The sequence below is a fragment of the Solea senegalensis genome, linkage group LG15 (genome assembly GCF_019176455.1).
Source record: "Solea senegalensis isolate Sse05_10M linkage group LG15, IFAPA_SoseM_1, whole genome shotgun sequence".
Lineage (NCBI taxonomy): Eukaryota > Metazoa > Chordata > Actinopteri > Pleuronectiformes > Soleidae > Solea > Solea senegalensis.
This window is the reverse complement of record NC_058035.1, coordinates 3,928,788-3,940,666: the sequence shown is the minus strand read 5'-3', so window position 1 is coordinate 3,940,666 and position 11,879 is coordinate 3,928,788. Positions and strand designations below refer to the sequence as shown.

The 11,879-nt window shown below is 42.6% G+C and overlaps 1 protein-coding gene across 1 annotated transcript; it reads left to right on the top strand.

Moving 5' to 3' along the window:
• The first annotated feature begins 1,166 nt into the window (after nt 1–1,166).
• LOC122781502 (indoleamine 2,3-dioxygenase 2-like) lies at nt 1,167–7,789 on the top strand. Its single transcript, XM_044045191.1, has 10 exons — nt 1,167–1,330; nt 1,767–1,862; nt 1,952–2,071; nt 3,415–3,533; nt 4,649–4,663; nt 4,762–4,861; nt 4,999–5,116; nt 5,189–5,240; nt 7,062–7,210; nt 7,350–7,789. Exons 1-10 carry the CDS (start codon nt 1,241–1,243, stop codon nt 7,706–7,708), a joined length of 1,218 nt encoding a protein of 405 aa, XP_043901126.1. The 5' UTR covers nt 1,167–1,240; the 3' UTR covers nt 7,709–7,789.
• The last annotated feature ends 4,090 nt before the right edge of the window (nt 7,790–11,879 follow it).

Here is an 11,879-nt window from a genome sequence, read left to right as displayed (position 1 = left end):
CTGACAATGAAAGGCAGGAACTGAAGGCTGTGATGTTGCTGCAAGCATTTGACCAACCTCAAGCTCACAGCAGTGGAAGAGGAAACGTGACGTCTCTACAATGCATTTATCTCTCTTCTACTACAAAAGTAGGGACTGGCAACACTACAAGTATGACCCCCGACCAATCATCGTTCACAACGCTGAGCAAGTTTGTAGGTTTTCTCCGAGGCAGGGCAAGGAGCTGCCAATCATTACGACCAAAGCGTTGTGGGTGATGCTTGTGGACGTTATCATGGTAGTCCCTTGAGGACAAGTCAAGAAGGCATCCTGTTGCCAAAGCTCGAAACGTTCTTCTGGGTCTTTGCCACCGCAGGTCCAAACTACACACTACAATGGGGGATGGAGTCTTCACAGCAGCCACTCCACACACGGCTCTGGAATGCCCTGCCGGAGAACCTGAAGGCACCACAGATTGTGGACCTTTTTCTTCAGGTAAGCATATCACGGGGGTGCAACTTTCTAACGCATGTTTTTAAGCTTTGTGTTGAGATTTGCCAACAGCAGCAGCGTCCATCCTCCTCTTTGCCATGTTTATGTCTGTATGTCACGCCCACGTTATCCTATTGGTCAACGTCCAGGATATGTCCAGACGAGGCAGGAAAATAGGAAAAAAATGCTGTCTCGTCAGGGTGACTTGGAGAATCACAGATGCCAAATCTCAACATCTGGGTCATCGTTCCCGATGTTCATAATCAGTTGGAAATCTGTCGCTTGCGACCAAGTTGATTGAAAACCCCTGTAAAAGGCATAATGTTACATATTAAATTTTTAAATGCTCATGCACAATGAGTTTTAGGAGCCGGACACATGAAACAAATTTAGGTTGTACTACTACAGCATTAAGATAAAAGTTTTTTATCGTAATGGTGTTTTATCCACATGAAAATTTCAGTTTTTATGACTCATACTGTATGAACATAATCTTACGCTGATTATTTCTCTAAATATGTTTAGTCAAACGATGGCTTTTTTTAATTTCATTTGCAAACATGACTCAACAGGTAATGTCAGTAGTTGCTCTGTTAACGCTGCAGCACAAACATCTTCTGCTGAATGAAAAGAAAAAAAAGGATGTGGCAAACATTTAGTGGAAGTGAGTTCATACCCGATTTAGTGATTCAATATCTCGCTGTCAGACACAGTCAAAGTTTCTCTTCTCATCACTATAACTGCTGCAGTAGATCGCCGGGCGGAACATATGGAGACTATCAACACGGAAACACTGCAGGCTGACTTTGATGCATTCAACATTTCCGAGGAGTTTGGTTTTGTCCTTGAGGAGCCACTCGTGAGTTTTATCAGCTCTGCCCTGTTTATTGTAGAATAGACACTCGCTGTGTTTTCATTTCCCAGTGAGGACTATGTTCTCTTTATCTGTATTATGTCCACTGTACAACACTCAAGAGATCACTGCAGCCTCACTGGGATTATTTTCATAGTTTATGATTCAATTACATTATAACTTGTTTAATGTAAAAAGTACATTGAATAGATGTGAGTCCATGCAAAGTTATAAATACTATAACATTTCATGAATTCCTAACTGAGTTTCTGTTTCCAATTTCTTTGTCCGTTTTCATCTGCCTACTCTACTAAAATCAATTTCTCTCTCTGGAATGACAGCTCTATTCATGCAGGTCTATTCATGCAGGTCAGAGACTGTGGCAAACATAAGCTGATGAGTTAAATCAATAAGTCATTTTTTTTCTCATTGTCATCTGTAGACTACACTTCCAGACTATTATCAGATATGGATGTACCTGGCGAACAACTTAACACATCTGATAGAGTCACATAAACTGCGGGAGCTTGTTGATGAGGTAACGCTGAGAAAAAAGTCTCTGTGTTTTGCTGCTCGCGAAACTGGAACCATTTAAACTGGTCATTTGTATTTCTCCTGAAAATCCAGATGTCGGTATTGAGTCTCCACCTCTTGACCACTCATAAGGAGCTCAGGCTTGCTCACCTCGCACTGGGTTTCATCAGCTCAGGCTATGTATGGCAGGAAGGAAAACACGCACCTGCTCAGGTAAAACCATGCGGAGCAAATGAAACAGATGACGGTTGAGACGAGACATGCCGAGGTCAGAGTACACAGTCTTGACCGACTGCAGGGTGGTTCTCAACCCCAGCAGTCATCAAAAACATGTGCCTATGACCATTTTCATTCATCTTATTATATTTTTGTTATGTAGCCTATTGCACTGTGCTCAAAAATAATGTTTGAACTGTTTCCTTTCTATGACGCAGCAGTCATTTTTTTTAAATAGAGTAATTCAGTGCATGTTTACATATATATATATATATACATACATATATATATACATATATACATATATGTATGTATGTATATATATATAAACATATATATGTATGTATATATATACATACATATACATACATATATATACATATATACATACATATACATACATATATATACATATATATGTACATATATGTATACATACATACATATATATGTATGCTCACACTGGGGCGACTGTAGATTGTAGGTTTCCGCTAGGAGCCAGGAATGAATATGTATATATATATATATATATATATATATATATATATATATATATATATATACATACATACATACATACATACATATATATATATACATATATATGTATGCTCACACTGGGGCGACTGTAGGTTGTAGGTTTCATTCCCGGCTCCGCTAATCCACATTCTGACGTGTGACTGGGCGAGACACTTAACCCCATGTTGCTCCACGTTGTGAGTGGGTATGATGTTTTAAAGGCGGCGCTGACATGGCCTCGATCGTCATTCACTATCACACACCACTTTAATTTAACAACAGGCTTTTAACACAACAAAGTAGACGTAGAGATTTGAAACAGGTACCTATTGGACAGTACCAGGTGTTAATCACACTTGTATGTGCCAGGTATTTCCCTCTGCTTTGCATCCTTTCTGGATCCTGCGTGGGGTTTCTCTGGGTTCTCTGGTTTCCTCCCACATAATTTAACATCATTTGGTCTCTGTATGTTTGCCCTGTGAAGGACTACCCCTCCTTTCACCCTTTTCACCCTACCACCAGCAGGCCTGCGTCCCTCATGTGAAGGATAAAGCGGTAGAAAATGAATGGATGAACATGTGCATTTGAAGAAGACCTGAAACTAGCATTATAATTCAAGTGAGAATTAGAAGCTAATCTTACCATAGACTTATAATCCTTTTTATAACAGTTTTCACAGCCATGAGGCTCCAAAAGCCCATGTCAGACTTAGCTCTAATCATGATTTTAATGTGTAGTCTGACCTCGGCATAAGAGTCCACAGCCATATGAGCTGCTCTGATGTGGCTGGAGTGAAATTGCTTGATTTGGTTGTTTGACAGACTCTCCCCAAAGCCCTGGCCTTGCCCTTCTGGCTGGTATCTCGCAGGCTTGGACTTCCAGCCATCTTAACTTATGCAGATGTAATTTTAGCCAACTGGAAATTGAAGGATCCCACGGGGTGAGTCCTGATGTGTTGTTGCCTTAGGCTACTTGTTTTAACTTGAAGGGGCAGCAGCTATAACTTTCTTGTCCATAAGCATTTTTTTCAGAATGAATCTGTCAATTATTTCCTTCTGTAATCGAGTGATCAGTTGGTGCCTAACATGTCAGAAAAGATTTAAAAGTTGATGACGTTTTCATCCACAAACCAAAATTGATTTTTTTACTAAGTTTTGCGAGCAAAAAAAAAAAACAACGTACACTTACTGATCGATCAATAGTTGCAGCACCAGTAGACAGATGCCGATAAAGGAACATGTTTTTTCCCCGCAGGGTCTGTGTTGTGCGGTGTTATATAATAAGTGTTGGACACATTGTAACGTAGTTTCGAGAAAAACACGGCGACAGCAAAGGTAATAGAGGATCAATATGAAAACAGATGGTGCCGTTTTCCCACCACCATTATAAAGTCTTAACACATGTTCAATCCAAAAGGTGTTAGGAAGGGTGAATACACTGCTTGGACCCAAATGCACAAGACAGGAGGCACGATGAAAGACTCAAGGGTCTTTACAAATTCAAAAATCTTCCTAGAAGTTGAATTAACAAGACAAAACTTGGCACTTGAGCTGACTTTGCAAAAGGCGGCACAGACTTGACGCTGACGTGTTCTCTGTAGCATAAACGACGCACTGGCACATGACCGAGGGACTGGGGACACTATATAGGGAAGAGGGAATCAAGGGCAGGTGTGAGTGATCACTTAAGGATCACCAGGTGAAGCGCATGACGGAATTAGGGGAGATGTGTCAAGACAGATGAATAAACAACGCGACAGGAAGACACGAACGTTTACCAAAATAAAAGGGGAAGTGAAAATCAAAGCCAACACCATGAACTTAACGTGACTTCAAACATAAACTAACACAGGAACTGACAAAAAAGATCTGACGCCTCGTGACAAAAGGTTGTCTATTCCAGCTTTGAGTTATTTGTAAAGCCATCCACCTGCTTGTATTTTATTATTTTTATATTCAAGTTTACTATACAACTGCATGTCCTTACTGTGTGTGTATCAGAAAATACTAATACCACTAATAACTGCAGCAACTTCTGTTTTAATCTTCATTTTAGGGACATTGACATAAGGTAAGTATCAGGAAAATAGTTTCATGATATTTCTCTAATCTGATACTTAAGCTGACCATGCTTGATCATGCCCCAATCTATAATTTTCTCAAAAATAGCAATGTGGATCTGATATTTTCCTTTCCTGGTGGTGATACAGCCCGAGGATTTTTTATTGTGTCACTGTTGGTGGAGATGGCTGCTAGTTCAGGCCTAAAGGTTAGTACTGGCTGTTGTTACTCTTCCTCTTTCATATTTTGTTTTTTTTGAACCACAACATGACGCCGTCCATAGCTGCGTGTGAGCCTCTTGTGTCCCTTATCAATTTAAAAAAAAATAACTCTATCTCTAACCAGGGGGCTCTGATGGTGATGCATGCCATGAAAACCTCTGACCTCATTGGCATACAGAGAGGTCTCATCACAGTAACTCAGTCTTTGAAGAAGATGAAGGAAGTTTTCCAGCTCATGCACAGTAAGCTCATTTTTTGCCCTTTATGAATGCAGTGAAATCCAGAAGTCGACTGAATGTGTGCTCCCCTTTCAGACCACGTGGACCCAATTGAGTTTTTTGGAACATTAAGAATTTTTCTCTTTGGGTGAGTTTTTATTTCTCCTGCAACGTCGTCCCACATATGAGGTTATTATTGCTATAATTTATATAATATATTTATATATAATATAATTTATCTCAATCTGCATCTACATCCTCTCCTACATTCAACTGTAACACAGTGGGTTGAGTGTGGAAAATGATGGCATATGCAGAAAAGGAGGATACAAGTATCTGTAACACTGGTTGCAGTATTTGCTCTGATATCCATCAGATATATAGTTTTAAAAAACATCTTACTTTGTAACTGTGGGCCGTTGGTTCAAATCCTGGGACAGGTCAAAGGCTGGGGTGCCCCTGAGCAAGGCACCCAATCCCCCCCGTTGCTCGCTGGCTGCAGATAAGTGCTGCCCACTGCTCCTGCTCTTGCTCCACCTTGGACACCCATGGATGAACTCCGTACATCCAAGGATTGTCGTCTGGTGGTGCCAACACCCCGCACAAGACAATCCACACTCTTTTCATGTGTCGTTCCACGCTGGTGGAATGACCTACCGAGCGTCACCAGAACAGAGCGTCCCTGTCTATCTTCAAGAAGCTCTTGAAAACCCAACTCTTCCAAGAGCATCTTCTGTCCTACACCTACCCCCACCCCTGCACCATCTCCTTCTACACTTGCATCCACCTCGGCACTCAACCCCTCTAGCTTATTCCTCTCTTGTAAGTCGCTTTGTATAAAAGTGAATAAATGCTAAATGCTTAAATGTAAGTGTAATGTAAATTAATATTGTTATGCTAAACTATGACGTTACGAGTCCCTAAAAACAATCCTATCTGGGGTGATCTGGGTGAGCTGCACTGTATTCCTTATTCACATTTTCAAAAGGGTAATCCGTAACTTTCAAAAAAAACATTTTTGCCACAAGAAATTAAATTCTGCCAGAAGTTTGGGCCAGTTCTGTTACTCACGCAGTTCAGCTCGGTGGGCAGGCAGACGCTTGGCTGTCCGCTGTCATTGCGGCTCAGAGTGCCAGAATAAACACTGTTAACTTTGTGGACATTTTGTGTTATTTAGAACTTGTTTTTGAGTATCACATAACCTGGGAAACAAGAGTCTGTCAGGAACTCATGCACAGCTGCAGAGCTCTCGCCCCGAGTCGACTTTTAACTCGGCTATTCTGTCATTGTGATGGAGAAACTTTTAACATTGTTTTGATGGAGGAGACTCAACTACTTAACTGTTTGTAAGATTGTGAATACAGTTACCTCTACCTTAAAAGAGCTTAAGAAAAAGACTATTATCTTCATGTAGGCATTAACTAATGAGACCGTTCACGCTGCCAGAGTTTCAGCCGTGTGCATTTGTCACATGCACACTTCATGTCACTGTTTCAAAGTAAAAGCACTCCAGCGTTTAAGTTCTTCACATTAACACAGTCCAGGTAAAGTGATTGAGTACAGAGTACATAAAAGTATGTTATGTTAAAATCAAAGGCATGATGCAAGCAGATCAGCGCCGCACACCTGTTCGCCTTGAAACCGGTCTAAGAATTGTATCAAGAGAGTTATGACAGAGGGTTTCGGTCACGACAGCACAGTGGATCGATTTTTCCACTTTGCAGCACAGGAAAGCTGCCGTGACGTGCAGGCGAGTGAAAAACACAGTGAGATCAACAAAGATCAGCGTTTCCACTCTTTTGGCATTTAAAGGAAGAGTAATCTTATGAGTTACCGTTGTCAGAGGGTAATGCTGTAGTGTAGGGAGTCCCTTCAAATGCAATAACTCTGTAGTTACTGTGAGTAGGGAACAGGAGGCTTTCAAGTGCACCTTTTACACCCTAATTCTACACGTATGGGACTGTTTCAGATGGCGAGACAACCCACTGCTTCCAAATGGGCTGCTGTATGAAGGTGTCAGTGACGAGCCGGTTGCTTTATCAGGATCAAGTGCAGGACAGAGCTCGGCTGTTCAATGCTTTGATGCTTTGCTGTGCATCCAGCACGACGATGAGTCAGGTAATGAGGCCTTTCCAAACCCCACCCGGTCAGAAACTTCTCATGAATGAATCACTCTTTCTGTGCAGGTTGCTGATTTTGCTTTGACAGGAACTGTTTCCCTTAAGGACTCTGTCTTCTGTTGTCTTCATTGATCCAGGAGCCTTCATAGCCCACATGAGGGACTACATGCCGCCTGCCCACTGTCAATTAATAGAGAGGCTCTCTGCTCTTCCGTCTCTGCGGGACTTCGTCTTCTGCTGTTCCAGCTCGGATCTCTGCCAGGCCTACAACGCCTGTGTCTCAGCATTGGTGGAACTACGGAGCTACCACCTCAATACTGTGACCAAGTATGTCATTGTTCCCAGTAACCGGGCCCACGCGATGGGCTGCCCACTCAGCGGTGTTGCTACTGTGAAGACCGGGACTGCTGGATCCAGCCTAATCATCTTCCTCAAGAGCGTTCGTAACGCTACAAAAAAAGCACTCATCTTAGAGACACTGTCTGCGTCAAACTAAATTATATTATGATAGCGACATGGACGTGAGATCTCTCCTTAACCTGGACTAATAAAAGCGAAATATCCCATGGGGATCTAATGTTGCCTCTCTGTATTCATTTTGAACACCAGTTCAGGAAGTTAGCTTGCATTCAAACTGTTGCCACTAATGTTTCTTGGGAACGTTGGGTCCCGTTGTTAAAAACTTGGATGGGTGACTGTTTTGAGTAAGCGTCACACGTCAGGCACGTCAAAGCTGCACAGGACTCACAGGTTTTTTTCTTCCCTGTTCTGAGATCAGGTCTCTTGCCATCAGTTCAGTTCTAAAAATAGACACTGATTTTCTCCGGAAGATAGCTTTGCCTTTCAAGCTGTTCCCTGTAATATTTAGCTGTCTTTGTGGTTGTGACTGTGTCTGTTAACAAAGACAGGGGCTCGTCAAGCAGAGAGGAGAGCAGCTTGATTGGGACTAAAGCACATGCGCCTGATGGATCAAACCTCGGATCTGTGATGCGACAGACAGCGCAGTCAGCTTGTGCCGTTTTGAGAGCAGATATCTTACGGCGCTTTTACGTTATACAGTTCGAGCACTACTCAACTCCACTCTTCGGTGCACTGAATCATCAAAAAGATAAGTTCAGTACTTCCTGCATGAGACGGAAATACGACTGAGTGGTTTGTGGTTCGGCTCGCGGTCGAGACTCCTCAGTTAAATATTGAGATTTTAGAAATTCGGTCGCTAAATGTTGGAGATTAGCGAATGTTTTGTGATTTTTAAGTCTTCTTAACTGTTACAGATCGCAGTCATTCGGCGATGACACTCTCTGACCAATCAGTGGGCGGCACATGGTATCGGCTCAGCTGGCTTGGAACCTCACCAGAGCCGGTACCAAAAAAGCAACAGGTACCAGGTACTATCCCAAAAGGAAAAGCAAAAAAAAAATGTCATTTTATGTCATGACTGAAGAAAAAGAAGTCTACATACATAGCGCAAGTGAAGTGAAATGGCTTCAAACCGCAAACGCTGAGATGCGATTGAATACTACTCGATGGCTAAAACAAGCCAGGGAATAAATGCTTAATTCAGCTGGGTGGTGTCGGGGTCAGGGTGTGGTGGGGATGTCGAGGCACCAGCAGTGTTACGGTAATTACTCACAATTCCTCAGGTGAGTGACAGAAGTTCCACCCTGGAGCGTCAAGGGTTAGCACGTAGCCCAAACAAGCAAATTACACTGATTTATCATCGGTGTGTAAGATCAGCCGTAAGTTTGAGAAGCGGCATTGTTGCACACGTGGAGATCACTACACAACGTTGTGTTTAATGAGCAGAGAGACAGAAAGAGCGGGAGGAAGACAGTGATGCTGGTGGAGGTTGCATCTGTTCCTGCTATTGAGAAGTAATCACGTTAAAAGGCAGACGAGGGAGCTGAACCGCCGCACTGCTGCTGAGTCCTGGTCGCGATCCAACTCTGCTTCACTGGAGAACAAAAGATGCAAATGGAGCGCTTGACACCGTGAGAATGCAGCCCCGGCTGTGGAGCTGCACCCATGTGCTCGGTGTAGCCGCCTGCTGTCGCACGCGGTAGACACGGACCACCGAATCACCTGAGGTTTCAAATGTTTTAATGGTGTAGAAACAGTAGAAAAAAAATGCACATCATATTGAACATGATCACTAAATTGCACTTTCTCAAAGTACAGATCTTTGCGTGGAAACTGGCGACCTGAATAATGGCATCTACAGTGTAACATAGCAATGGGAGGCCTGACATTTTCATAGACAACTAACAGTCCCGTGATCTCGATAAAGTAAGAGCTGCCGTTCCAGTGTGTAAGGATTAGTGTCATCTAATGGCCAGATTACAGATTGTAATAAATTGTAATAAGTGGAAGACTCCTTCATTCCCTCCCCCATATCTAGAGTGTGGCATGGAACTACGGTGGCCTTCACTTACCAGAAAGGATGCCATTATTCTTCATTTGTCAACAAAGCTTTTCCTTCTAAACGCACGCTCTGGCTGGTTTGTCCATATACAGTAGGCTGCTGTACAAACATCATAGTGGTCGCCTGTAATTCATAAGAAAGGCTTATTCTCATTTTTAAGGGATTATACACATACTTATAGATAGAATATTACATTTTTCCTAAATATTACACACTGGAGTTTAAATTAAACGATTGCCAGCTCGGTCTCACTGTTACATCGTTAGTGTTTCATTGGAGTTTTCGTACTAAATCTAAGCTGGTGGCTAGAAGATTGCTACCGTAGTCCTTTAGCACTGTGCATAGCCCTTCTAGTTGTGTGTGTGTGTGTGGGTTTGGTAGACGGGTGTGTGGTGTTTCTTGTTTTCTGTTGCGGAAAATGCAAAAAAGAATTTAATTTTACAAGTTGCAGCTTGTAATTGAATTGCAAGGAAAATCAATATTACAAAACAGCTCTTAAAAATGTTAGCTCGCCACTGTTAGCTCACATTAGTGCGAGTTCAAGCTGATTTGCGAGGTGAAATCGGAAAATCCTTAACAGCACTTCAAAGCTCACATGAAACGTGACGACCTAACAATGGCTGCTACTGGTTCACTGTGACACGCGCACACACACACACACACACACAAACTGATAGAGAGAGAGAAGGTAAGACTCTTAATGGACTCGCAGAGAAGTGTTAAAATAGCTTTTACTTTTGTTTCTAATTAAAATAAAAGCAAAAACAGCATGTACATCGTCATAGAAAATACTCTGCCTTAGAAGTCGTAAAAACATTATACTGTGTATGCTGTTAAAATCGGACACCCAGAGTACTTCTGCATTTTTTTTTTTTTTTAAGCAACTGTACCTGCTTCAAGAGGAGGGGCCGGAATACGTGTGTGTGTGTGTGTGTGTTTTGAAATTTCATCTCCAACTTAGCATAAAAGCACAGATATTTATTTCAAAATATGAACTTAGTGGAGCTAAAAGAAGAGGACGCAAGACACAGTGAAGCACAGGAAGCAAAATGGAGAGACAGAGAGAGACAGAGAGAGATAATGGGACACACAGAGAGAGAGAGAGAGGGAGAGGGGGGTGGGTGGTTGTGGGGGTTATTAACCAAGGCAGGCAGATGTTCAGTCAGTCAGATGCACTGAGATGTTAACATGATGTTAGAGAGATAAAGATGATGGAGAAAGAGAGAGAGAAAGAGAGAGAGAGAGAGAGAGGGGGGGAGTCGACAGGGTTATAAGAACAGCAGTGTCCTACTGTCATGTACTGTACTGTGTTTCAGTCTCTTGCTCATGTTCCTCTCTATAGTCAAATGTTTGTGCTTTGCCGGAGGTTGGGGCTGATGTCCATTCAAAGATTATAGCTTCACTCATAAAGGCCCTCCACATGGCGCCTCCTCTTGTCGCCAAGCAATATGCTCTGAGGGGGGAAGAAAAGGACAAGAAGTACATTGCATTGGAGGATGCAATAAAAAGACGTTAACATCAAATGAGAGCATTCACTCAGCATTTAAAGGGGAACCATGTAAGAAATGTGTTGACCACGGTTACGCCATCTGAGATAAAGATACAGTGATAGTAAGAGTTATCGACATCGGACATGTTCACGTCTGCATGTTACGCTTGTTATATATAATATATAAATAAATATAAATGGAAACAAATTCTAACATGCTAGACTTTTCGTCGGGGTGTCACAGAGCGACCCAGACACTGATGGCGTGTTTCCACCTGCTCGACACGTCTCGACGCGGCGCGGTTTCCACTAGCATTGGTACTTTTTTTTTTTTCCAAGCGAGCTGACGCGGTACCATGCGCGATGTTGTCAGGCTGCCGGCCACTGATCGGTCAGAGTGCCGTCACAGGAGGAGACAAGAACAAATGGCGAACTTAATCTCCAACAATTACCAGTGAAATGTCTGAAAAGTCAATATTCAACAGAGGCAGACGGCGTCTGGAGGAAGAACTGAACAAACAGTTTGAATGAACTGATTCTAATGATTCAGTTACACTGACAACAACTGCTTTACACGTCACTAGACTTGTTTGTGTGTGTCGCGTTGAAAATGAAGTTTCATGCAGCCGTGAGTCGGTACCAACCAACCTAAACCGTGCCGTGGCGAGGCGAGTCAAGTCGAGCTGGGACCATCGTGGAACAGGGCCGAATAAACTTGACATTTTTGAATCCTAGAAGCTTTTTCTCACCTGAAGT

Coding starts and splice junctions, on each gene's coding strand:
- LOC122781502 (XM_044045191.1), top strand. CDS start 1,241: ATGGAGACTATCAACACGGAAACACTGCAGGCTGACTTTGATGCATTC. Junction 5,241..7,061: donor TTAAGAATTTTTCTCTTTGG/GTGAGTTTTTAT, acceptor GGACTGTTTCAG/ATGGCGAGACAACCCACTGC. Junction 7,211..7,349: donor CCAGCACGACGATGAGTCAG/GTAATGAGGCCT, acceptor TCATTGATCCAG/GAGCCTTCATAGCCCACATG.